The following is a 27,279-nucleotide window of genomic DNA, read 5'->3' as shown; positions in this document are numbered from 1 at the left end:
CAATGTCCTGTCTTTTACCTCCGCCCCACCCAATGAGCAAGGCACACGTGACAAGCAGGTTAAACAAGAGCAGACGTGCACTGGGAATGCCACCGCAACACGAAGAGATTGGAAGTATGGGAGCGTTTTGATGTCCACGCTCCTGGCAGAAGTCGGAGGCTTGTGGTGTGTGATCGGCCTGCAGCTGTGAGAATGTGGGCCTCGGTTCTGTCCGCCAGACTTTGGCCGCGGACGCTCCTGCTTTTGTCACTCTGCTGCGTTGGAGGGAAATGTGAAATTGAAAAGTCGGAACCTTCGGCAACAACCGGCATTAAACCTTTTCACCATGATCTGGATGAACCCCAGGCCTTCCCTGATGAGGAGCGGGCCAGCCTTCCTGTGTTTACAATGGACTATCCTCGGGTTCAAGTCCCCATTGAGTTCACGTTGTGGGTGCTGCTGGCTTCCTTTGCCAAAATTGGTACGTTGGATACCAAACCATCAGCTTTCCCACATCAACCTTCATACTCTTTCATCCCGCCATTTTCCAGGTTTTCACATTTACAAAAATATCACCATCTGGATCCCGGAATCTTGTTTGCTGATTTCCATCGGCCTCGTCGTCGGCGCCATCATGCACTCCGTGAAAGAGGAGCCGCCAGCTGTGCTGACCTCCGATGTCTTCTTTCTCTACATGCTCCCGCTCATCGTCCTGGAAAATGGTTACTTCATGCCCACCAGGCCCTTTTTCGAGAACGTCGGCACGGTGCTGTGGTACGCAGTGGTGGGGACTCTGTGGAACAGCATTGGAATCGGGCTCTCACTCTACGCCATTTGTCAAATTGAGGTCTTTGGTGTCCAAGATATCAACCTGCAGGTTAGTGACCAGAACAGGAGCGAGCAAGTGAATACAGTTTTGATATAGTTACAGAGGGTATCTCATTGCCGAGTCACAGGGACAACATTAGGTTACAACATAGGTGGTTTGAATGGATTAGAGCGGGGGTCGGCAACCTGCGGCTCTTTATCGCCGCCCTAGTGGCTCCCTGGAGCTTTTTCGAAAATGTATAAAAAATGGAAAAAGATGAGGGGGAAAAAACACATTTTTTGTTTTAATATGGTTTCTGTAGAAGGACAAACATGACACAAACTTCCCTAATTGTTATAAAGCACACAGTTTATATTGAACATGCTTCAATGATTCCAGTATTTGGCGAGCGCTGTTTTGTCCTACTAATCTTGGCGGTCCGTGAACTCACCGTAGTTTGTTTACATCTATAGCTTTCTCCGACTTTCTAAGACGTGTTTTATGACACTTCTTTTTCTGTCTCATATGCGGTCCTTCCATCCATCCATTTTCTACCCTTATTCCCTTTTGGGGTCGCGGGGGGCGCTGGCGCCTATCTCAGCTACAATCGGGCGGAAGGCGGGGTACACCCTGGACAAGTCGCCACCTCATCGCAGGGCCAACACAGATAGACTGGCAACACTAAATGGTCCCTAGTGTGTGAATGTGAGTGTGAATGTTCAAATCCAGGCTCGGGATCTTTCTGTGTGGAGTTTGCATGTTCTCCCCGTGAATGCGTGGGTTCCCTCCGGGTACTCCGGCTCCCTCCCACCTACAGAGACATGCACCTGGGGATAGGCCCCTCCCACCTCCAAAGTCATGCACCTGGGGATAGGTTGATTGGCAACACTAAATGGTCCCTAGTGTGTGAATGTGAGTGTGAATGTTGTCTATCAACCTATCCCCAGGTGCATGACTTTGGAGGTGGGAGGGGCCTATCCCCAGGTGCATGTCTCTGTAGGTGGGAGGGAGCCGGAGTACCCGGAGGGAACCCACGCATTCACGGGGAGAACATGCAAACTCCACACAGAAAGATCCCGAGCCTGGATTTGAACCCAGGACTGCAGGACCTTCGTATTGTGAGGCAGACACACTAACCCCTCTGCCACCGTGAAGCCCTCATATGCGGTCCTCTCCAAGCTTTCTCATAGTCATCATTGTCGACGTACCACTGGGGTGAGTTTTTCCTTGCCCTTATGTGGGCTCTACCAAGGATGTCGTTGTGGTTTGTGCAGCCCTTTGAGGCACTTGTGATTTAGGGCTATATAAATAAAGATTGATTGATTGATGTATGTAATCCATTCAAACCACGGTTGTGTCTCGCCCACTTCTGTAATCCACATGTTGTCCCAGTTTGACTCTTACTCAATAATGCTGTCAAACATTACTTCTCAAGTCTTTACAAAAAGGGGTATCCCTCAGGTCTGTGGCCCCCTGGTCCACTGGCCAACACCCATTTTGCTACATGAAGTAACAGAAGTTCTGTCTTGCATGTGTTTTAGAGCTTTTTTTTGGGCATTTGATTTTAATTCTGCAAAGTTTTTGTTGGAATTGTGGCATTTATAATCTGCATTTTCCTGTTACAAATGTTTAATGGCGTGTGGTTTACGGTTTCGGATCATTCGGAAAAATGTGTAATTCAGACCTTTCCTATTTAATTGTTGCTTTTTATCAATATAAGCTTTATTCAATCAATCAATCAATCAATCAATGTTTACTTATACAGCCCTAAATCACGACTGTCTCAAAGGGCTGCAGAAGCCACAACAACATCCTCGGCTCAAATCCCACAATTTTATTTATTTAAAGGCCTACTGAAAGCCACTACTAGCCACCGCGCAGTCCGATATTTTATATTTCATTGATGAAATATTAACATTGCAACACATGCAAATACGGTCTTTTTAGTTTACTAAATTGCAATTTTAAATTTCCCGCGGGTTTCTTGTTGAAAACGTCGCGGAATGATGACGTGTACGCGTGACGTCACGGACTGTTAGGAAATATTAGCGCTGCACCACTAGCGGCTAAAAGTCGTCTGCTTTAATCGCATAATTACACAGTATTTTGGACATCTGTGTTGCTGAATATTTTGCAATTTGTTCTTTTAATAATGGAGACCATAAAGAACAATGCTCTTGGTAGAAAGCGGTGGATTGCAGCCGTCTTTAGCACCGAGACACAGCCGGTGTTTCTTTGTTTGTTGTGAAGCAGCGAACATGTTTTCTCTACGTCACCCAGCATGTTTTTGGATGGGGAAATTGTGATATATATCTTACCGGAGACATCATTGGATTATTCATCGTCCTGCAGCAGCTGTCAAAAAAGGCAGCTGTGAGCTTGGCTCCTCGGCTTCTCTCTGAAACACTGGCGTGTTCACCTCAGCCATCCGACCTCGAGGTATGTCTTTACAATCTTTACAATCTAACTAAAACACTATTAAAACAATAAGCAGATAAGGGGTCTTCCAGAATTATCCGAGTAAATGTGTCTAATTACATCTGAGACGCTCACACTGCCGCCGCCCGGAGCCGTCGTTTTTTTTTCTTTTTTCTAGTCTTTCACTATCAATATCCTAATTCACAAATCTTTCATCGTCGCTAAAATTAATGGTGAACTTGTCGCTTTCTCGGTCTGAATTGCTCTTACTGCTGGTGGCTCCCGTTGTAAACAATGTGAATATGTGTGGAACCCTGCAACTCGTGACGTCGCAAGCACATACTTCCGGTACAGGCAAGGCTTTTTTTATTAGCGACCAAAAGTTGCGAACTTTATCGTGGATGTTCTCTACTAAATCCGTTCAGCAAAAATATGTCAGTATCGCAAAATGATCAAGTATGACGGATAGAATGGACCTGCTATCCCCGTTTAAATAAGAAAATCTCATTACAGTCGGCCTTTAACTTATATAGTGTTATTTATTCAACTTTTTTCCCATAGTTTTTATTTCCTTTATCATTGCACAATATATACTGTATTTCAGAACCGAGCGATAGCAGAGCTCAGGCACTATTTGAACAAGAATGCTTTTTTTTTTTTATTAATCTAATCTTTTCCTTGCATTTTTGGCCACCTTATCTTGAATGAATGGACGTAAATGAAGAATTGAACACAATTTGCATGCATTTCAAGGGTCACGGGCACAAACTACCAAACCACCCTTGAGTAAATTACGATAAAAAAAAGGACCCTGCCACCAGTTTCACGGATTGTCACCAAATTTGGTGAAGGCCTCTAAAATGACAGAACCTATATATGTAGTGTCCTAGGCATTAGGTTAAAGTGCATCCAGCAATGGAGGCTCCTCTATGGGGTCTTGGGGCACTAGGAGGTTAACCCCTTTACTATTGTTACCCCAGGTGGTCCTTGGCAAAGGCCTTGTACCTGACTGCCTCTTAGCCAGGGATACGGTGAAGACCTCAACAGACAGTAGACGTAAGAACTACCACAACGGCTGCGATGGCAGAAGAAGGCACCCCCACATCCATGGGGGCCCAGTTATGGGGAAATAACGACCCAAGACCTCAACGGTGGAACAGGCGGAGGATGAATGCTAACCCTATGGAGTGTCACAACGGCCGGGACGGCGGATGAAGGCTGCAGCAGAAAAGGGTCCGCAGTCATCTTGGACTCCATGCCACTGGACCCTGACCCGGATCTGCACCAGTTTCCCCTCGTTAAACAAAGTCACGCACAGGCATCATCCATAAAGGGATACCCCCCTACCAGGAGGACCGTCATACTCGCTTCGAGTGACCACCGATGAATGACAGAACGTACACAAAAGTCCCAAGAACCCGTGTCCGCAAACAACCAGGAAATTGGTCGTTTTTGTCTGGCCCAACCATTTTGGGCAAATGAGTCTGACAAACTCCTTTAAGGAACTTTAACCAAATGAGACCCAAATCAAAATGACGGATAGTGGACGGACGGACCATGAAAACCAGAAAACCCATTATAGCCTACACCATTTGATGCGGGCAGCGCATGGCGACAGACTTTGATGGTTACTCCGATGGTTTTCCACAAAAATGTAAACGTTGATCATCTAGTCCTCATCATCATTTGTGTGTGACGACACTCTGAGGCTCTGCATGCTGATGTCACTATCTGGATTAGGAAAAGTTGCAACCGGAACTTCCCCAACACGGGTCTCTTCCCCGGGTTGGGGAAGAGACCCTGCCCCAAGTGGAGGAGTTCAAGTACCTAGGAGTCTTGTTCACGAGTGGGGGAAGAGTGGATGGTGAGATCGACAGGCGGATCGGTGCGGCGTCTTCAGTAATGCGGACGCTGTATCGATCCGTTGTGGTGAAGAAGGAGCTGAGCCGGAAGGCAAAGCTCTCTATTTACCGCTCGATCTACGTTCCCATCCTCACCTATGGTCATGAGCTTTGGGTCATGACCGAAAGGATAAGATCACGGGTACAAGCGGCCCAAATGAGTTTCCTCCGCCATGTGGTGGGTCTCTCCCTTAGAGATAGGGTGAGAAGCTCTGTCATCCGGGAGGAACTCAAAGTAAAGCCGCTGCTCCTCCACATGGAGAGGAGCCAGATGAGGTAGTTTGGGTATCTGGTCAGGATGCCACCCGAACGCCTCCCGAGGGAGGTGTTTAGGGCACGTCCAACCGGTAGGAGGCCACGGGGAAGACCCAGGACATGTTGGGAAGACTATGTCTCCCGGCTGGCCTGGGAACGCCTCGGGATCCCCCGGGAAGAGCTAGACGAAGTGGCTGGGGAGAGAGAAGTCTGGGATTCCCTGCTTAGGCTGCTACCACCGCGACCCGACCTCGGATAAGCGGAAGAAGATGGATGGATGGATGGATGGCAACCGGAAATGATGAAAAAGTTCACTTTGGGTTTGTGCAAGTAAGTAAGGTGGGCAAGGGAGCAGTTTTAATTTGCGTTCATTTTTTGGATCTGCATTCTTTATTGTTGTCTCTACTAATTAGAAAGCGGTGACACCTGAACACAGGAAGTAAACAAAGAGAACACAAACACATACATTACTGTAAGTGTCAACATGATAAAAATACGGCGTGGCGCGGTTGGGAGAGCGGCCGTGCTAGCAACCTGAGGGTTCCTGGTTCAATCCCTAACTTTTACCAACCTCGTCACGTCTGTTGTGTCCTTGAGCAAGACACTTCCCCCTTGCTCCTGATGGGTGCTGGTTAGCGCCTTGCATGGCAGCTCCCGCCATCAGTGTGTGAGTGTTTGTGTGAATGAGTGAATGCTCCGCTGCCTTATGGGTTAGTCTGGGAAGACAAAAGGCTCGGGGAGCACACCCTAAGAGAAAAGCAAGATGCTGGTAGGCGCACCATAGGCGGTCCTCTGACAGACCGGAGCTCCGGCAGCCTCCTGCAGCTGTGAGTAGGTGCAGGTCGTCCTGGGTTCCCCTTGCCACCGGATACAGCTCCCCCCACAGGCAAGAAGTGACATTGGAGTCTGCGCCTCTCCCTCGTCGAAAGAGACCTCAATGGTAGAGTGGATGGATGATGGTTGCAGAGAAGTTCCACAATGGTCACAGAGGCGAAAGAAGGCTGCAGCAAAGATGGGCCCCAATTGTCTTGGTCTTGTAGTAGAAATGTCGGGGATTCAACCCGGAGCCTCGTCCTGTTCGTGACGCCAATTTTATGTAGTAAAAATGTCGGGGAATTTAACCTGTGGCCTCGTCCTGTTCGTGGTAGCCAATTTTATGTGGTCGAAAAGTCCGAATCTTAAACAGGTACAATAGAGAGTTTTTTACGACAGTTTTAATTACTCACAATAAGATGGTACAAAGTTGGATTGAATCAATATGAAAACAGACAGTGACGAAAATGGTGCACCCTCGTGAAGGAATCAAGAAAGAGCGCACACCAGGCTTGGTCTTCCCTTCTTATTTATATGCTCCATGATGACCTGATTTGTAACATAACATAACAACTTATGTAACCGTCCAATGTTCAGATGTCACCACACCAACTTGGTCAGGGTGACTTGTCCTCTTATGTCGTGTCCCTCCCAATGCATTTAGTTTAGAGGTAACCTTAGGACAGAAATGTTCCATTACTTTCTCCATGCCATTGGACCCTGGCCGTCTCTTTGCCAAGGTTCTTCCAAGGATGTTGTAGTCGTAATGATTTGTGCAGTCCTTTGAGACATTTGTGATTTGGGGCTATATAAATAAACATTGATTGATTGATTGAAGGACAGTGTGGTGGCTGTCTGTGCTGCAGTCTCCCCACTTTGAATGACTCCACGCACAGACGCTCTCCTGAAGGACCCACCAACAGGAGGACAATCATACTGGTTTCGAGTGATCGCTGATGAATGTGTGAATGTGGAAATAGTGTCAAAGCGCTTTGAGTACCTTGAAGGTAGAAAAGCACTACAAGTATGACCCATTTAGCGTTACTTTTTGGACATGTGCAAGTGTCCTGGTGTGATGTTCTTTTACTCGTTCCAGGAGAACTTGTTGTTTGCGTCGATCATCTCGGCCGTGGATCCTGTGGCGGTGCTCAACGTGTTTGACGACGTCGGCGTGAACGAGCAGACTCACATCGTCATCTTTGGCGAGGGGCTGTTCAACGATGCCGTCACCGTGGTGAGTGGCACTGATGCTTTTATTGTCACCGACAGAAACGGTCACCTCGCATTGTTCCCGTTCTGTCCGGTCTTACCAGTTTCAGTTTTGGCTCTCGCTGAGTTTCGCTCCAAAAAGCTTCCCACTAACTATTGCTGCTTGTCGTCCACGTGTCTCACATCTAATCATGTCACCGCAGATTCTTGGGACTATTTGACTTGCAAAACTTGCTTGACGGCTCATCTGTGAACAGTTTGTGTAAACTCATGCGGTTTCAACGCAACTGCTGATTCATCTTCTTCTTCTTGCAGGTACTCTATAGCATGTTTTCCTTCGTGGCGGACATGTCCGCCGTGGAATCCACCGACGTGCTTCTGGGCGGGGCCCGGTTCTTCGTGGTAGGGACCGGGGGTTTCCTTTTCGGCCTCGTCTTTGGCTTCGCTGCAGCCTTCACCACACGTTTCACCCACAACGCCCGGCAGATCGAGCCGCTCTTCGTCTTCATGTTCAGCTACTTGGGATACCTGATAGCTGAGCTCTTCGCCATTTCCAGTGTTCTCGCGTAAGTGGAACAAGCAGGCCGTACTCATGTACCAGCCGCAGACATCCGTATTACTTGAAAACAGATTGGACATCAAGCATCCTCAATTAGGTTGTTACCTACAACTTAAGTCCCTCATATAGTCCAATTGAGTTAGCTACAGAACATCAAAAAGTCAGAAACAACAAGGTATGAAATTCAGATTCTTGAGGCCAGACGCAATGTGTCAAACTCGCTGTGCACTTCTCAAGAAAGAAAAAGTTCAAAGGGTTGATGAAAGAGAACAACATCCCCTTGGTTAAATACACTTGCAAAAAAAACACACATTTCTGCATCCAAAATCCTGATCGTATGGTTGTTTGTGTTTTTATTATTTGCCTGCTGCAGTGCGCCATGAATGGGTGCTTGCATCTAGTGCTCAACTTTTATTATAGTTCTGCACGTTTGTCTTACACTTGATAAGCAACAAACCGGCCAATGAACCCCCACATATGTCATACCGTCGGAAAGGTCTCGTTGGTGCCGACGGGGGTACGCTATTCACGAATAAACAAAAAAAAAATGGGCCGATTAAATGGGTCCGCACCTTTATAATGGTGGCTATTTCCAGCAGAACGCTCCAAACTGTGAGGTGACCTCCTCTTGTAGCTCAGCCGTGCTTAACGTCTCTTTTTGTTCACACACTTGTCTACTTTGACCCTGGCTGACGTACACGGCCTGGTTTTGGCTGGATGGCCATCGGAAGAAGGCGAACGCCATCGACCTTCCTCCATTAAAGCAGATGGCGTCCACTCTAATTTACTAGAGCGTGGAAGCCCCAAAAAATACAACCTGTCCTCACGGCCGCATCTTTTATGCCACTGTCATGTGTTTCGGTGAAAACGTTGACACACATGTCCTCTCTCAGAAAATGTCACCTTTTTGGATGTCATGTGTCCCATTTCGCTTCTGTTGGCTCTCAAAGCCAAGACAGTCAGCTAAACGTTAGCATGCTAACATTAAAGTACTAGCTTTTTGAGCTAATTTTGCAACTGTTTACCCGAGAGTCACATAACTTGGTATGTGACAACTGTTAACTGTTAGTGTGCTAACGTTAGCATGCTAGCACACTAACAATAAAGTGCTAACTTTTTTTCAAATTTTACACCTACAAATTTAAAGACAAATCATTCTTAAAGAGAATAATCTTAGTTGGACAAGCAGAAAACTATGTTACATCCATATGAATGAGGAATTAAATGGATAAATTAACATAGAAAACATCACTTTGAACTTTTATTGTTCACATGTTGGTTGGCTGTAATGAAGAGGGATGCCACCGTCATACTTTGCTACCATTTCTTTCTGGTGAGCGTTGCTTACAGTGTAACCCCAAAGGATGCAAAGAATGGCAGGCGGAATGCAAAAAAAAAACATTTTTTTTACTCACAAGGAAGAGGGGGGAAACAGAGGAACAATGATCCAGCCCTGAAGGAGGGACCCAAGTGGAACTAAATCGAACTAATTAAACGAGGAGCAGGTGTGCTGACAGGACATGGAACAGAAAGTAAAGGTGCTTCAAAACACAGACCAAACAGGAAATGTTCCCAGTGCCATCCACATTGGTTTAAATGTAACTTAGATATTGGGTTTCCCTATGTTAAAGTGCTTGAGTCACTAGAGAAAAGCGCTATATAAATAGAATTCACTTCAATTCCGTTTTCACCAACCATTCTGCTACGTCTCTGGCCAAAGTGACGAGGCAAGCAATGGCTAGTTTCTGTTAGGACTTTGATTTTGTCAACAGTTGCTTATGTAGTAAGTAAGCCAGTCCGAAGGGTGTCTACCTGTCGAGTCTTATCGCTCCACCCCAACCACCAGGGGCGGTATAGGTCGGTTGGTAGAGAAAAGCACTATATAAATATAATTCACTTCCCTTCACCAGACCAACCTGCCTGCAAACAGAGCAGAAGACAGGAAACACCAGACAGAACCAGGATGCTTGTTGGGATGAAGTCTGTGATAAAACAAAGCCTTAGACTAGGCGTAGCTTTTCTCTTTGTAAAGGCATGAATATTAGTACAGATAATTGTGAGTATTTGCTACTGTGAGTCACATATGTTCTACTTTCAGGATTATTACATGTGCTATAACCATGAAGTACTACGTAGAGGAGAACGTCTCCCAGAGGTCCTGCACTACTATCCGCCATGTGGTCAAGATGTTGGCCACCATCTCAGAAACTCTTATCTTCTTCTTCCTGGGCGTCGTGACCATTACGACGGAACATGAGTGGAACTGGGGCTACATCCTGTTCACGCTCCTGTTCGCCCTGCTCTGGAGAGGAATCGGTGAGTGTGGGCGGAAACACCAGCGCAGGCACGTCAGACTTGGATTCGAGCATCTTCTGTCCCGCAGGCATTCTGGTTCTGTCTCAGATCGTCAACCCGCTCCGGACGATACAATTCACCTTCAAGGACCAGTTCGGTCTGGCCTACGGAGGCGTGCGCGGGGCCATCTGCTTTGCGCTGGTCTTCACCATGCCCGACAGCATCAACAGGAAGAACTTGTTTGTCACCGCTTCCATCGCCGTCATCATATTCACCGTCTTCATACAGGTGCGGCCGTCTTGTACCTTGACCCTACACTTCCATCACGGACATCTTTTCCTGATTGTCAGGGGATCAGCATTCGTCCCATCATAGAATACATGAATATCAGACGGACCAACAAGGACTCAAGCAACATCAATGTAGAAATACACAACAGAGTAAGAACATGCCGGTAGTTGATCATCTATTCTGATTGTTCTGATATTGACCGTGATTTCGCTCAGGCGATGGAGCACATTGTTTGTGGCATCGAGGACCTGTGCGGCCAATGGAGCCATTACTACTGGAAAGACAAGTAGGGCTGCAGGAATACATGATTGCAATCATTTCGGTCATAAAAATGGATCGATTCCTTGTGCTTTTGTCCATGCCTCAGGTTTAAAAAGTTTAACGATCGCTTTCTGAGACGCATCCTGCTTCGAGACAACAGGGCAGAGTCCAGTATCGTGTCTCTGTACAAAAAACTGGAGCTGCAGACAGCCATTGATTTGCTGGACACACCTGTGGGCGACCTGAGTGCGGCACCGTCCATCGTTTCCCTGTAGTAAGCAGATGCTGTTGTCAATGCACTAACTCAGTCTAGTGTTATCAGAAACATTTGACTATTTCATGTTTATAACACTATTTAAATGCCTTACCCATTAATTATTCCTCATCTGTATTCCCTGCCCTGCCACAAATAGATTGGAGGCTCATAAATAAATGAGGTTCAAACACAGATGACATCTATTAAACAGACAAGAAGCAAGGAATTAAACAGAGACAGGATTCAATTTGGCTCATGAGGGGAAACGTCTGGGCTGTACTTTTGTACAGTCTTCCACCACGCTCTCACAAAATGGTTGCACACATCCTCTTTTATTTGGACTTTCCCTGATTACATAGCAACAGCTGTTTCTAGGGGGCGAGGGGGTCGTAAAAAGCTGTTGCACTCGGTCACAAAACAGTTCAAAGAAAAAATGACAGGAGCTTGCATCAGGTCCTGCTTCCTCTCCGCTTTGTAGATCTCAGGTCAAGGGAAGATCTTCCTGTGGATCACAATAGATCATAGAAGCCGACACCTTCATGTTGCTTCCCTTCGTACACAGTGGAGTTTTACAAGCCTTTTACTTGGTAAGATCAAAGACAGCTTTTGTCTCCTCGCCGCGAACTCATGGGCACAGAAAGTGTTGTGAAAACTTACATTCAATTGTTCTGACAAGGACTATCTGTGAATGTAGCCTGTCGTCCAAACAACATTGAGTGGATTGCGTCGTAACTTGGCTTTTTAACACACCTCATTCACACCTGGTCTGCAAGAGCTTAAGAAGATCTAGAAGCAGTGGTGTGCCATCAGGGCCAGCCAGACCCTCTCTGCTGGCCTAACATAACCAGAAATCATCATCATAGATAAAGATAATAGTCATTTGTTATAGAATGTCCCTAAATATGTAAAAGTATTCATATTGTCTTCAATTCATATTATGCTCCTTCCACTACTGTTGTTTTCCGCCCTGAGATGGGTAGGTTGGGAGTTCAAACCCCGGCCGAGTCATACCACAGACTATAAAAATGGGACCCATTACCTCCCTGCTTGGCACTCAGCATCAAAGGTTGGAATTGGGGGTTAAATCACCATAAAATGATTCCCGGGCGCGGCACCGCTGCTGCCCACTGCTCCCCTCACCTCCCAAGGGGGGATCAAGGGGATGGTTGGAATGCAGAGGACACATTTCGACACCTAGTGTGTGTGTGACAATCATTGCTACTTTAACTTTAACTTTTTAGTATATAGAGTTTTTAATCCAATCAGCTAGTTTGTTGCCATCCAAATTTGCCTTCAGAATCAACAATGCGAGCACATACAGTTGATAGATAATTGCGATAGCCAATAAGATCACGAGTTGTTATAGTGATGTTATGAGATAGGTTACATAAGAAGTCCATTACCCAGCATGCAACAGTCGTGAAGAGCATGTGCAGTTGACATGTCGGCACGCTGTGGAGTAAACTCTAAGAAGTCAAACAATACGCCTCGTCTGCACCTTTTATGATTAAACAAGACAACACATATATTTTCAAGAAGGATATTTAAAGAGAAACTACGTCTTGTGAGACCATGTCGGCCAACCTCGGAAGCTAACTCAGCTGTCTTGGTGATGAATTGTGAGTTCAGATATTTTGTTTCTTTCTTTTTTCACGTTTAATATGTTTTTTGCAATTTTAATTTTGACAGTACCACAAAATATATGTTTTAATTGCTAATTGATTTTTAAATGTGTCAGAAAATAACCCGTTTTGTATACAATGAACAGTAGTGCGTAAATGTGTTCCTGTATAGTATTTCTCCAGCAATGGTCATGAGGTGACATCAATGTCAATGATGGTAGTTTGAGAGGACATCATTGAGTGTCGAGATGGGCGGAGTTGGTGGTAGCGGGGGGTGTATATTGTAGCATCCCGGAAGAGTTAGTGCTGCCAGGGTTTTCTGGGTATTTGTTCTGTTGTGTTTATGTTGTGTTACGGTGCGGATGTTCTCCCAAAATGTGTTTGTCATTCTTGTTTGGTGTGGCGCATATTTGTAACAGTGTTAAACTTGTTTATACAGCCACCCTCAGTGTGACCTTTATGGCTGTTGACCAAGTATGCCTTGCATTCACTTATGTGTGTGTAAAAGCTGCGTATATTATGTGATTGGGCCGGCACGCTGCTTGTATGGAGGAAAAGTGGGCGTGAGGACGCTAAAGGCACGCCCCCAATAGTGTTGGCCGGGTGGAAATCGGGAAAAATTTGGGAGAATGGTTGCCCCAAGAGATTTTTAGGAGGGGCACTGAAATTCGGGAGTCTCTCGGGAAAATCGGGAGGGTTGACAAGTATCTCTTTCTGTGTGGAGTTTGCATGTTGTCCCCGTGAGTGCGTGGGTTACATCCGGGTACTCCGGCTTCCTCCCACCTCCAGAGACATGCACCTGGGGATAGGCCCCTCCCACCTCCAAAGACATGCAACTAGGGATAGGCCCCTCCTACCTCCAAAGACATGCACCTGGGGATAGGCCCCTCCCACCTCCAAACACATGCACCTAGGGATAGGCCCCTCCCACCTCCAAAGACATGCACCTGGGGATAGGCCCCTCCCACCTCCAAAGACATGCACCTAGGGATAGGCCCCTCCCACCTCCAAAGACATGCACCTAGGGATAGGCCCCTCCCATCTCCAAAGACATGCACCTGGGGATAGGCCCCTCCCACCTCCAAAGACATGCACTTGGGGATAGGCCCCTCCCACCTCCAAAGACATGCACCTAGGGATAGGCCCCTCCCACCTCCAAAGACATGCACCTGGGGACAGGCCCCTCCCACCTCCAAAGACATGCACCTGGGGATAGGCCCCCTCCCACCTCCAAAGACATGCACCTAGGGATAGGCCCCTCCCACCTCCAAAGACATGCACCTGGGGATAGGCCCCTCCCACCTCCAAAGACATGCACCTAGGGATAGGCCCCTCCCACCTCCAAAGACATGCGCCTGGGGATAGGCCCCTCCCACCTCCAAAGACATGCACCTGGGGATAGGTTGATTGGCAACACTAAATGGTCCCTAGTGTGTGAATGTTGTCTGTCTATCTGTGTTGGCCCTGTGATGAGGTGGTGACTTGTCCAGGGTGTACCGCGCCTACCTCCCGAATGCAGCTGAGATAGGCTCCAGCACCCCCCCGCCACTCTGAAAGGGACAAGCAGTAGAAAATGGATGGATGAACTTCAACAATGAGTAACTCAGTGGCTGTTCTTTGTCCTGGCCAGCGACGAGAAGAAGGGAGCGTCCCGACCTAAGAAGAAGTTCCTGGCTGCAGACGTCAGGAGGATGCATGACATCCTGGCCAAGAACATGTACAGAATCCGAGAGAAGGTAAGAGAAGTCTTCTCCAGTGAAAGGAAGGTTCCAGCAACATGTTGATGACCTGCTTGCCACGCAGACAATGGCTTACACCAACAAATCCAACTTGCCTGACAACAGCCGAGCCAGGGAGATTTTAATTCGCCGACATGCAAGCATCAGACGCAGCCTGCGATCTGAGAGTTTACGTGAAATGGTGGGTTCCTTTTCTACAGTTTGTCCCTCCCACAAACACAGAAGACAACAGCCGTGATTCTTTCTCACACAGGCCGCTCCAAATGTGTCTAAATCCCAGAAGTACTATTCCCTGCAGCCCGGAGTCGACCCAGAGGTTGCCTTCCCTCTCAGGAGACGAAGTCATGGTACGATCACAAATCTGGCATTGTTGTATAATTGTTCTTTACTCACCTAGGTCATGTATCTCTTTGTGTCAGGAGGCGTGTCGCCAAGCTCCTCATCCCGCTGGCTGACCTCAGTGAGGAAGCTGAAGACCGTCACAGAAGCAGGAAGTCGAGGAAGTCGTCCTGAAGGTGTGGTTGTAGTGGACGAGCGACGCCCCTATCCTAGGGAAAAGACACCGGTCGCAGCCCCGCGGAAACACACCTTCGAGGATGGGGGGGAATCTGTAGCTCCTCCTCCGTTACCTGCGCCTCCTGGCTGGATGCCTGACAACCGGAATGTCCGGAAGAATGAAGCTGGAGACCCACTACTTGGGAAGATGTCACACGACTCACAAGCCTCTGGGAGGTGAAATGTCAAGAAAAAGGTCGAGCGAGGACTTGTTTCAAGGGCAATAATGCCTATAATGTCAAAGGAACAACACTCAGTGCAGGTTTGGGAACTGAGGAGACACATTTTTGAAGTGGAATTCTTTCCCATTCTTGATTGATGTACAGCTTAAGTTGTTCAACAGTCCCCCTTCTCATATTTTAGCCTTCATATTGCACCACACATTTTCAATGGGAGACGGGTCTGAACTACAGGCAGGCCAGTGTAGTACCTGCACTCTTTTAATATGAAGCCACACTGTTGGAACACAGCATTGTCTTGCTGAAATAAGCAGGGGCGTCCATGGATGGCAACATATAATAAATGATAAATGGGTTGTACTTGTATAGCGCTTTTCTACCTTCAAGGTACTCAAAGCGCTTTGACACTACTTCCACATTTACCCATTCACACACACATTCACACACTGATGGAGGGAGCTGCCATGCAAGGCACCAACCATTACCCATCAGGAGCAAGGGTGAAGTGTCTTGCTCAGGACACAACGGACGTGACGAGGTTGGTTCTAGGTGGGATTTGAACCAGTGACCCTCGGGTTGCGCACGGCCACTCTCCCACTGCGCCACGCCGTCCCTATATGTTGTTCCAAAAGCTGTATGTACCTTTCAGCATTAATGGTGCCTTCACAGATGTGTAAGTTAGCCATGCCTTGGTCACTAATGCACCCCCATACCATCACACATGGTATGGGACAGTCCGGATGGTTCTTTTCCTCTTTGTTTTGGACAGTTTTCAAAAATAATTTGAAAAGTGCACTCGTCAGACTACAAAACACTTTTCCACTTTGCATCAGTCCATCTTAGATGAGCTCGGGCCCAGCGAAGTCGACAGCGTTTCTGGATGTTGTTGATAAATGGCTTTGGCTTTGCATAGTAGAGTTTTAACTTGCACTTACAGGTGTAGCATTCAACTTTAGTTACTGATAGTGGTTTTCTGAAGTGTTCCTGAGCCATTGTGGTGATATCCTTAACACACCGCTGTCACTTTTTGATGCACTACAGCGTCTCAGTCTTCTTTGCCAGGTGTGCCAGCGCTTTTTGAAGCCTGTTGCAGGCTTCAAATTCCAAATGAGCTAGTATTTTCCCAACAACAAAAAAATGCAGTTTCTCAGTGTGAACATGATGTATCTTGTCTTTGAGATAAATTAAATTAAATACAAGTTGAAAAGGATTTGCAAATCATTGTATTCTCTTTTTATTTACCATTTACACCAGTGGTCCCCAACCACTGGGTTGCAGAAGATTTTTTTATTATTTTCATTTATTTAAAACAATTTTTTTAAATTAAATCAACATAAAAAACACAAGATACACTTACAATTAGTGCACCAACCCCCAAAAAACCTACCTTTTTCATGACAAAGAAAAAAAAAAAAGATGATGATGCCGGCCAGCGAGAGCACACTCAAACGTTTCTTCGTGTACGTCTCCACCGACTGGAAGATTGGCTTGTCTGGTGGCAGAAATCATGAGCATTTGTCAATGTCAGGGTTCCAATCTCAAATTAGGGCAGCATACAGAAAAGGAATTAGGGATATGTTTCACCTTTTTATATTAAACACTAGGGTTGTACGCTAAACCACTACTAACAAAGTACTGCGGTACAAAATGAATTCAAAAAGGCTTTGAAATAAATCAGTACTTTTTTTTTCTTGGACATGATGGCACGCCGTGGTGAAATATAGGCTGAGGCGCGTGTCGTGAGTCAACACAAGCACATAGAGGGTTGCTAACCTTCCCTTGAAAAACGGATTTGTTCCGTATTAAATAAAAAGGTTCAGTCAGGTTCAAACTGTGACAGAACACTTCCTGTCATGTAGGGTTTTTTTTGCGACCGCTTCACACATCTTGCCCAGAGCTTTTCCCCTCACCTGTTTTCAGTTTGCAATCAGTTTTGATTGATTGATTGATTGATACTTTTATTAGTAGATTGCACAGTACAGTACATATTCCGTACAATTGACCACTAAATGGTAACACCCCAATCAGTTTTTCAACTTGTTTAAGTCGGGGTCCACCTTCATCAATTCATGGTACAAATATATACTATCAGCATAATACAGTCATCACACAAGTTAATCATCATAGTATATACACTGAATTATTTACATTATTCACAATCCGGGGGGTGGGATGAGGAGCTTTGGTTGATATCAGTACTTCAGTCATCAACAATTGCATCAACAGAGAAATGTGGACATTGAAACAGTGTAGGTCTTATTTAGTAGGATATGTACAGCCAGCAGAGAACATAGTGAGTTCACATAGCATAAGAACAAGTATATACATTAGAAGTACATTTGAGTTGTTTATAATCCGGGGAGATGGGATGTGAATGGAGGAGGGTATTAGTAAAGTGTTGAAGTTGCCTAAAGGTGTTGTTTTAGAGCGCTTTTGAAGGAATATAGAGATGCACTTACTTTTATACCTGTTGGGAGTGCATTCCACATTGATGTGGCATAGAAGGAGAATGAGTTAAGACCTTTGTTAGATCGGAATCTGGGTTTAACGTGGTTTGTGGAGCTCCCACTGGTGTTGTGGTTATGGCGCTCATTTACGTTAAGGAAGTAGTTTGACATGTACTTCGGTATCAGGGAGGTGTAGCGGATTTTATAGTTATAGTTCTACTAACAAACAAATACAAAAGGTCATCCTTTCTAAATATAACTGTTAATAAGGAAATAATACAAAATGTTAGTGACCTGGCTGTCATTTTAGAGCCAACACTTGTCACCTTATTGTGGAAAAACTCAAAGGCCTACTGAAAGCCACTACTAGCGACCACGCAGTCTGATAGTTTATATATCAATGATGAAATATTAACATTGCAACACATGCCAAAACGGGCGGTTTAGTTTACTAAATTGCAATTTTAAATTTAGCGCGGAAGTATCCTGCTAAAACGTTGCGGTATGATGACGCCACGCATTGTAGAGGACATTTTGTTCCAGCACCGTTCACAGCTATAAGTCGTCTCTTTTCCTCGCATGATTCAACAGTATTCTGGACATCTGTGTTGCTGAATCTTTTGCAATTTGTTCAATGAATAATGGAGACGTCAAAGAAGAAAGCTGTAGGTGGGAAGCGGTGTATTGCGGCCGCCTTTAGCAACACAAACACAGCCAGTGTTTCATTGTTTACATTTTTCGAAAGATGACGGTGAAGCTTTACTATGGAACAGAGCGGTCAAGCGAACGCGGTTGGGTTAGACCACACACACAAAGTACAGTGTATTATGCAGCGATCATTTCGTGTTTCGAAGAGCCTTGCGAAGGGCAGAGATGGGCATCGCCAACACCCGTCAACTGGTGCTGAAGAAATGTGCGGGGCCGACCGTCAGATTGTACAGTTGTGACCATATAATCTCACTAAAACACTAGTAACACAATAAGCAGATAAGGGATTTTCCAGAATTATCCTAGTAAATGTGTCTAATAACATCTGAATCGCTCCCACTGTATAGTCTTTTTTTAAAATATATCTAGTCCTTCACTCTTACTTTCCTCATCCATGAATCTTCATCTTCACTCAAATTAATGGGGAAATTGTCGCTCTCTCAGTCCGAATCACTCTCGCTGCTGGTGGCCATGATTGTAAACAATGTTCGGATGTGAGGACCTCCACAACCCGTGACGTCACGCGCACATCGTCTGCTACTTCCGGTACAGGCAAGGCTTTTTTATCAGCACCAAAAGTTGTAAACTTTATCATCGATGTTCTCTACTAAATCCTTTCAGCAAAAATATGGCGATATCGCGAAATGATGAAGTATGACACATAGAATGGAGCTGCTATCCCCGTTTAAATAAGAACATCTCATTTCAGTGGGCCTTTAAACAACATATCAAACAGATGTGCCAGAGTCTTAAGTACAAAATAAAAACTTTCAAATGTATCATGAATTCATTAACACTGGAGGCAACTCAAAGTTATTTTAATGCAATGATTATGTCTCCTTTTTACTATTGTATAACATGGTGGCACCAGCGCCCCCTGCGGCCCCAAAGGGAATAAGCGGTAGTAAATGGATGGATGGATGTTGGTCGCAGGCAAGCAAAATGACACCGAGGCCATGGAAACTTTGCACAAACAATCGCTCAAAAATCCTTGACCAAAAACCAGAGCAGCTACAAGATTGATATCATGGAATGTTGTAAAAATATGGGTTATTTAATTGTGTACAATAAACACCTAAGATGCAATCTTATCACTTCAAATACTAGTCAGCTAGCAAACCTACGAGTTGCATAACCTACAAAAAAACATAACAAAAGAACAAATTAATACTGCAGCAGAGAAGAATATATTGTAAAACTTACCGTTTATAAATAAAAAGAAGCGTTTTGACGGAAGAATGTTGTTCTTTGACACAGAGTATGTCTGCTTTCCGGGTTCAAAGTAGGTAAACCAATCACAGCTGAGAATGCACACTAAAGTCCCGCCCTCTGCTTATGACAGCCAATCAGCTTCTCGAAGGGCGGCTGTTCTGCCCTCCTGAGACGCCTATGGACAAGAAAACCCAAATGACATTTTTCAAACCGACACATCTCTTTAAAGTGCAGTTTGGAGTTCAAACGCTTGGATCAAATGTTGTGTTTCGTTATGTCATGGTGTCGACATCGAAATGTCTTTTTAATACCTATAATTAAGACAATGACATAACCTGGGGGGGGGGACATCATTAGCTGGAACAGCCAAAAGACCAGGTGTTTTCAGGAATCTAAAACTGTAACCTAAACTTTGAAAGTTACTTTCCACCCTATTTTGGAAAAACTCAAGTTAAACGGGGCACCTCAGTGTATGCTGCAATTACGATGCTATGGCTTGTGGGAAAATAAAGGCCCGGGGGCCACATGGGGCCCTTTAAGCTTTTCAATCTGGCCCTCCAGACATTCCTCAAAAAAATGTGTTTAGATCTTTAAGATGGAAACTGTGCAGTGATGTTTTTTAACGACCAAAAGTCGTGAACTGGAATCTGCACTGTTGCATGATATACTAGTTACTATGGTCATCTAATTCAGTGGTTCTCAAGTGGGGGTACGTGCACCCCTGGGGGTACTTGAGGGTATGCCAAAGGATATGGGAAGTAAAAAAAATAAAAATTTCTAAAAATAGCAACAATTCCAAAATCCTTTATAAATATATGTTTTGAATAATACTTCAACAAAATATGAATGTAAGTTCATAAACTGTAAAAAGAAATACAACAATGCAATATTCAGTGTTGACAGTTCCATAAATATTGATGTTGAAAATTTCTTTTTTTGTGGAGAAATGTTTGGAATGAAGTTGATGAATCCAGATGGATCTCTATTACAATCCCCAAAGAGGGAACTTTAAGTTGATGAGTACTTCTATGTGGAGAAATCTGCATTTAGAATTGAATCACTTGTTATTTTTATATCTTTTTTTCCAAATAGTTGAAGAAAGACCACTACAAATGAGCAATATTTTGCACTGTTATACAAGTTAATAAATCATAAACTGATGACATAGTGCTGTATTTTACTCCTTTATCTCTTTTTTTCCAACCAAAAATGCTTTGCTGTGATTAGGGGGTACTTGAATTAAAAACATGTTCACAGGGGGTACATCACTGGAAAAAGGTTGAGAACCACTGTTCTAATTAGTTACTATGGTCATCTACTTAGTTACTATGGTAATGGTGGGTGGTATAGCTCGGCTGGTAGACTGGCCGTGCCAGCAACATTAGGGTTGTAAGTTCGATCCCTGCTTCCGCCATCCTAGTCACTGCCGTTGTGTCCTTGGGCAAGACACTAGACCCACCTGCTCCCAGTGCCACCCACACTGGTTTGAATGTCACTTAGATATTGGCTTTCACTATGTAAAGCGCTTTGAGTCACTAAAGAAAAGCGCTATATAAATATAATTCACTTCACTAATCTAATGAGTTACTATGGTGATGTAAGTCAGATCAGCTCAGACGAGGCACCAAGCAGTGTGGGTGGGGAGTGTTTCCACAGAGTGTTTCCAGAGCCTGAAATGTGGGTGTCAGTGACAGACGTGGAAGGAGATTTTTCCAACTAAATTCTAAAGCTTAGTGATATATGACATATATCAGATTGTAGGTGTGGGTCGTTTTTTACCCTTTGCGTTCATATTTTGCTTTGTTTGTTGCCTTTAGCTTGATTGTAAAATATGTGGATGGAGAGGGGGGGTGACGTTCATATGTTGTCAATATTCAGTGTTTTATCCTCCATAGTTAATATTGTAAATCCCACATTCTTTATTTTCATGTACATTCTGGCTGTCTCATTCAGTACACAAATTCAAAATTCCGTTCCGTTTTTTAAGGCGGTCTGTCATAACCTACTCAGCGGCCTAGTGGTTGGAGTGTCCGCCCTGAGATGGGTAGGTTGTGAGTTCAAACCCGGGCCGAGTCATACCAAGGACTAAACAAATGGGAGTCATTACCTCCCTGCTTGGCACTCAGCATCAAGGGTTGGAATTGGGGGTTAAATCCCCAACAATGATTCCCGGGCGCGGCCACATTAGACTAATACTAATACTTGCCAACCCTCCTGGATTTTCCGGGAGACTCCCGAAATTCAGCACCTCTCCTGAAAATCTCCCGGGACAAATTTTCTCTCGAAAATCTCCCGAAATTCAGGCAGAGCTGGAGGCCACGCCCCCTCCAGCTCCATGCGGACCTGAGTGAGGACAGCCTGTTTTCACGTCCGCTTTCCCACAACATAAACAGCGTGTCTGCTCAATGATGTTAGAACTGTATAACGATTGAGGACAAGTTCTCGGTTTCTTATGTGGGTTTATTGTTAGGCAGTTTCATTAACGTCCTCCCAGCGCGGTAACAACACACAACCACAGCAGTCACGTTTTCGTCTACCGTAAAGCAGTTCATCTGCCGTAAACAGCCATGTTGTGACACTCTTAAACAGGACAATACTGCCATCTACTGTACATGCATATGTGACAATAACATCTACGGCTTTTAGAGAGTGCAGTGCACAACTGCACACACAGCAAGGAGACGAAGCAGAAGAACGAGGAAGATGCAGCCATGGCGACGCTGACGATGAGTAAGATGAATAAATACGCTTGTAAGTTCCAAGCCGCAGCTGCGATTGGACATGGATAGCCTCCGGGAAGAAGTAGTGGTAGTTAGAAAAATAGTGACAGAGAACAGAGCAAGGATGGACAATTCAACCCTTAACTCAGGGGTAGGGAACCTATGGCTCGGGAGCCAGATGTGGCTCTTTTGATGACTGCATCTGGCTCTCGGATAAATCTGAGCTGACATTGCTTAACACAATAAATAATGAATAATTCCCCTTGTAATCACAGTGTTAAAAATAATGTTCAAAATATAAAACATTCTCATGCATTTTTAAGCCATCCATCCGTTTCTACCGCACCTGTTCAAGAAGTTGCGTTAATGGTAAGAAGTTATTTGTTTATTATTGGTTAGTGTGGGTCTTGCCTTCTGGGGGTTCTTCAGACCACCAAGCACCGACATGAGAGCCTGTTTTAGGGTTACAGTATTGTTGTTTTTTTCAATAAGTCCCTCGGTTGCTTTCCAGCAATTGTATTTTTCTCTTTCGTTTTCGCTCGCGCTCTGGCTCCAGCCCCAGCCCCAACCCCGTCTCTCCTCCTGGATGCTGCTTATAACAGAGTGACAGGTGATTAGATAACAAGGCCCAGGTGGGCCGTCTACGCACCTGTCGCTGATTTAGAGGCCGGTCCTGGCACACCCCAGTTCACTGCAGGCCCGCAGGCCACGCCCCCTCCACAGTTAGCTTCGGAATAACAATGTTATTACAAAGAATAAGAGACCTATTATACTCTAGAAATGTTGGTCTTACTTAAAAATGCACGCGTTTAGTTGTGTTCAGTGTTAAAAAAAATATTATATGGCTCTTACGAAAATACATTTTAAAATATTTGTTTTTTTGGCTCTCTCAGCCAAAAAGGTTCCCAACCCCTGCCTTGTCTTAACAATGAGATGAGTGTTATGTGTGTGTGTGTGTGTATGTGTAAATAAATGAACACGGAAATTCAAGTATTTATTTTATTTATACATATATATATATATATATATATGAAATACTTGACTTGGTGAATTCTAGCTGTAAATATACTCCTCCCCTCTTAACCAAGCCCCCAACCACACCCCCCTCTCCACCCCCGACCGCACCCCCACCCCCACCTCCCGAAATCGGATGTCCCAAGGTTGGCAAGTATGGAATTATTTCCTAAAAATCAGACATATCGGCCCCCAGACACATTCTTTTCCTCAAAATTTGGCCCCCGAGTCAAAGTAATTGCCCAGTCATTAGAATTCAACATGCACTCACAGCATTGTTCATGAAATAAAACTGAAAACACAAGTTATGTTGCTCTTTTGACAAGACTTTTATGTGCAGGGACGAAGGTAATAAATGCTGTTGAAGCAAAAATGTGACAAAGAGCCAGAAGATGAGAAAGCGTCCCTCGTCCATCTGCTCGGTGACTTGCTGAGTAAAGTTAGTTGAGGGCAGTGACTCCTTTGGAGACATGACAAAATGTGAACTCAAGTTCAGGACAGTAATGGTGGACAGTGTGTTCCAACAATATAGGTCAGAAATCCCCATGAAACACATCAACAGCCAGGACATCTGCATGCAGCGTCCAATCAAGACAAACCTCCCCCTGACACCCCCTGAGACCCCCTGAGACCCCCTGAGACCCTCTGAGACCCCCTGACACCCCCTGAGACCCCCTGAGACCCCCTGAGACCCCCTGAGATGCCCCTCGGCCACACTCCTCTCACTTCCACTTCCAACCGACAAACCTTCTCACAATTCCACCTATTTGTCCCGCAATAGCCACCGGACGAAAAAGTTACTCACACACGGGCCCGATCCCTTTTTAAAACTGGCTAAGAAAACAATGGCTTTGTTTACTTGGCACTGGAGAGCAGGGGGTGTCCAAAGTGCGGCCCGGGTAGTTGCAGACCACGGTGTGCAAGTTTATTGTGAAAATCCAATCCACGAGAAACACGGAGAAAACAACAGAAATAAATGACATGTATGATAACACTTTTTATCGACAATTTGATTCAGAATTTGTGACGATAATGTTCTTTTTTTTTTTTAGAACAATACAACCGATAAGATTACGTAAGTTAAAATCAATTCAGTAACTTTTAGCAAACAATATTCAAGCAGTGTGACTGAGAAATAAATAGTGAATACTGGACCCTGCATGTCAAGTTTGCTATATTCCTGTTACTTCTTGTGAGGGAATTAGATAATTATCAATACAAACGAGCCAAAGTACACAACAATTAACGGCCAATGCATTCACATCTTATTTGAATAAAGTGCAACTGCTGCAGCTGTTACATATACTGTAATATTCTACATGGTAATTGTTATATGTTGTATATATATTATATAACAATATAATATACTGCGATGAGGTGCCGACTTGTCCAGGGTGTACACCGCCTTCCGCTCGATTGTAGCTGAGATAGGCACCAGCGCCCCCTGCAACCCCAAAGGGAATAAGCGGTAGACAATGGATGGATGGATAATGTGATATATAATATCAGTATCCTGTACACATCAGGGGTCGGGAACCTTTTTGGCTGAGAGAGCCATAAAAGCCACATTTTTGAAAGTGAATTACCGTGAGAGCCGTATCATATGTTTTAAGTGAAGTGAATTAGTGAATTATATTTATATAGCGCTTTTCTCTAGTGACTCAAAGCGCTTTACATAGTGAAACCCAATATCTAAGTTACATTTAAACCAGTGTGGGTGGCACTGGGAGCAGGTGGGTAAAGTGTCTTGCCCAAGGACACAACGGCAGTAACTAGGATGGCACAAGCGGGAATCGAACCTGCAACTCTCAAGTTGATGGCACGGACACTTTACCAACCGAGGTATTAACACTGAATACAACTAAATGCATGCACTTTTTTTAAGTAAGACCTACATTTTTAGAGTATAAGTCTTATATTTGTTATCATTTTTATTCTGAAGCTAACCAATAATAAATAAAATACTTCTTTGGCAACACTAAATGGTCCCTAATGTGTGAATGTTGTCTGTGTTGGCCCTGTGAGGAGGTGGCGACTTGTCCAGGGTGTACACCGCCTTCTGCCCAAATGCAGCTAAGATAGGCTCCAGCAACCCCCGTGACGCCAAAAGGGACAAGCGGTAGAGAATAGATGGATGGACTTCTTACCATTGATGTGACTTATTGAACAGGTGCGGTTGAAAACGGATGGATGGATTAAAATGCATAAGAATGTTTTATATGTTAAACATTATTTTTAACACTGATTACTGGCGGAATTATTCATTACTAATCGTGTTAAGTCAGGTCAGATGTATCTGAGAGCCAGATGCAGTCATCAAAAGAGCCACATCTGGCTCTAGAGCCATAGGTTCCCTCCCCCTGGTATACATAATATGTAAAGATGAAATATATCTTGTCTTTAATATCGCTACTATGGTACGTTTTTAGTCTACTTAAAACCTGCATTATCCTTTCCATCCTTTGAAACTGAGCTACTGTGTGGAGCAATTTTCCTAAATCATGAAATAATTTCATGAAATGACTGCATAAGTAAACATTGAAATAAGGAATTTGTCGAATAGTTAAATATTGAAATGATTAAATGACCCAATAATGAAATGCAATTTCACATTCAATTAATTATTGTAGTTACAATGACTATCTATTGAATTAAAATTCAAATGAATTAATGACACATTCAATGTGAGTGTGAATGTTGTCTGTCTATCTGTGGTGACTTGTCCAGAGTGTACCCCGCCTTCCACCCGAATGCAGCTGAGATAGGCTCCGACACCCCCCTGTGACCCTGAAAGGGACAAGCGGTAGAAAATGGATGGATGGATGCATAAAGTTTGTCTAAGTCTAAGTCCAACCCACACTTAAGTTGAATCAACAGAAGGAAACCTTTTCTGCTCACATTTTCAACATTCAAGCAGTTTTTAGTAAAAGTAGACTGACCAACATTTTAACAGTAGATTTACCTGCTAAATAAAGTTCTTCGACTGGGCCATAACTGGATTCTGTTCCCTGCCCTGGACCGTGTCCCAGGTGTGCCCCCTCAGCCCTGCTGATGGTGTTGGCCCCTCACTTCCTACTTGGGTTTTTTATTATATATTATTGTATATTTATTTATTTATTAGTTTCTGATAAAATGACTTTTCCTTGGCTGCCAGTTGTTGTTGTGTTCCGTAAGTCTGTGCCTCGCCGTAGCCCGCGCAGCCGTCACTTCCGTTACGTTGCGGTTTGACTTTGTTGTGGCTTCTGCAATTGTACTGTAGCACAACCTTTTTGTGTTGCAATTCATGATATCGTCTTGTGGCGTCGGCTTTTGTTACGACTTCTCTCAGCCGCCGTAGCTATCCGACGTTTTTGTTTTGATTACACCACCGACGGGCAAACAAACTTAACGTTTAACGTCCTGATCCATAAAAGTGTTAAACTTCGTATAAAGTTCTTCAATCCAATGTTTTGGAAAAAAATTGATTTCATTCTCCTTCAAAACGTTCGAGACCTGTCTTCCGGAAGGCAAACTTGCCGAGCACAAATTGATATACTTGTGATGTAGGAATATAAATTGATATGTCGATAAATCGTTAGAACTGGAGTTGTTTCCTATGGGAGAATGCTGTCACTGGACATGTGGCATACAGGCTGTGGAACATTTCAGCATACAGTCGCCCTCAAAAGTGTACGTACACTTGTAAAGAACATCATGTCATGGCTGTCTTGACTTTACAATCATTTCTACAACTCTTATTTTTTTGTGATGTAGTGATTGGAGCACATACTTGTTGCTCACAAAAAACATTCATGAAGTTTGCTTCTTTTATGAATTTATTATGGCTCTACTGAAAATGTGAGGTTCAAAGTATACATACAGCAATGTTCATATTTGCTTACATGTCCCTTGGCAAGTTTACCTGCAATAAGGCGCTTTTGGTCGCCATCCACAAGCTTCTGCTTACATTTTTTGACCACTCCTCTTGACAAAATTGGTACAGTTCAGCTAAATGTGTTGCTTTTCTGACATGGACTTGTTTCTTCAGCTTTGTCCACA

General features: G+C 44.5%; 1 protein-coding gene and 1 long non-coding RNA gene across 3 annotated transcripts; one reads left to right on the top strand and one right to left on the bottom strand.

Moving 5' to 3' along the window:
• Positions 1 to 41: 41 nt before the first annotated feature.
• Positions 42 to 16,358, top strand: LOC133544406 (sodium/hydrogen exchanger 2-like). Its single transcript, XM_061889693.1, has 13 exons — positions 42 to 460; positions 531 to 856; positions 7,271 to 7,408; positions 7,699 to 7,949; positions 10,041 to 10,258; positions 10,326 to 10,525; positions 10,588 to 10,677; positions 10,744 to 10,814; positions 10,896 to 11,063; positions 14,298 to 14,403; positions 14,471 to 14,587; positions 14,660 to 14,753; positions 14,826 to 16,358. The coding sequence occupies exons 1-13, from the start codon at positions 193 to 195 to the stop codon at positions 15,140 to 15,142; spliced, it is 2,364 nt and encodes a 787-aa protein (XP_061745677.1). The 5' UTR covers positions 42 to 192; the 3' UTR covers positions 15,143 to 16,358.
• LOC133544409 (uncharacterized) lies at positions 9,951 to 27,055 on the bottom strand. 2 transcript variants are annotated; one of them, XR_009804649.1, is made up of 4 exons: positions 24,101 to 27,055; positions 19,499 to 19,665; positions 14,800 to 16,632; positions 9,951 to 11,547 (listed from the first exon to the last, which is right to left on the bottom strand). It is a non-coding gene; the product is annotated as an uncharacterized LOC133544409 (long non-coding RNA). The 2 variants fall into 2 exon arrangements; XR_009804648.1 differs by lacking the exon at positions 24,101 to 27,055 and having other exon boundaries at positions 19,499 to 20,397.
• Between the last annotated feature and the right edge of the window lie 224 nt (positions 27,056 to 27,279).

This window comes from Nerophis ophidion, linkage group LG27 (genome assembly GCF_033978795.1).
Source record: "Nerophis ophidion isolate RoL-2023_Sa linkage group LG27, RoL_Noph_v1.0, whole genome shotgun sequence".
Lineage (NCBI taxonomy): Eukaryota > Metazoa > Chordata > Actinopteri > Syngnathiformes > Syngnathidae > Nerophis > Nerophis ophidion.
The sequence above is the reverse complement of the archived record's forward strand: the minus strand, read 5'-3'. Positions and strand labels throughout refer to the sequence as shown.

Coding starts and splice junctions, on each gene's coding strand:
- LOC133544406 (XM_061889693.1), top strand. CDS start 193: ATGTGGGCCTCGGTTCTGTCCGCCAGACTTTGGCCGCGGACGCTCCTG. Junction 10,815..10,895: donor CATTACTACTGGAAAGACAA/GTAGGGCTGCAG, acceptor TCCATGCCTCAG/GTTTAAAAAGTTTAACGATC. Junction 11,064..14,297: donor CCGTCCATCGTTTCCCTGTA/GTAAGCAGATGC, acceptor TGTCCTGGCCAG/CGACGAGAAGAAGGGAGCGT.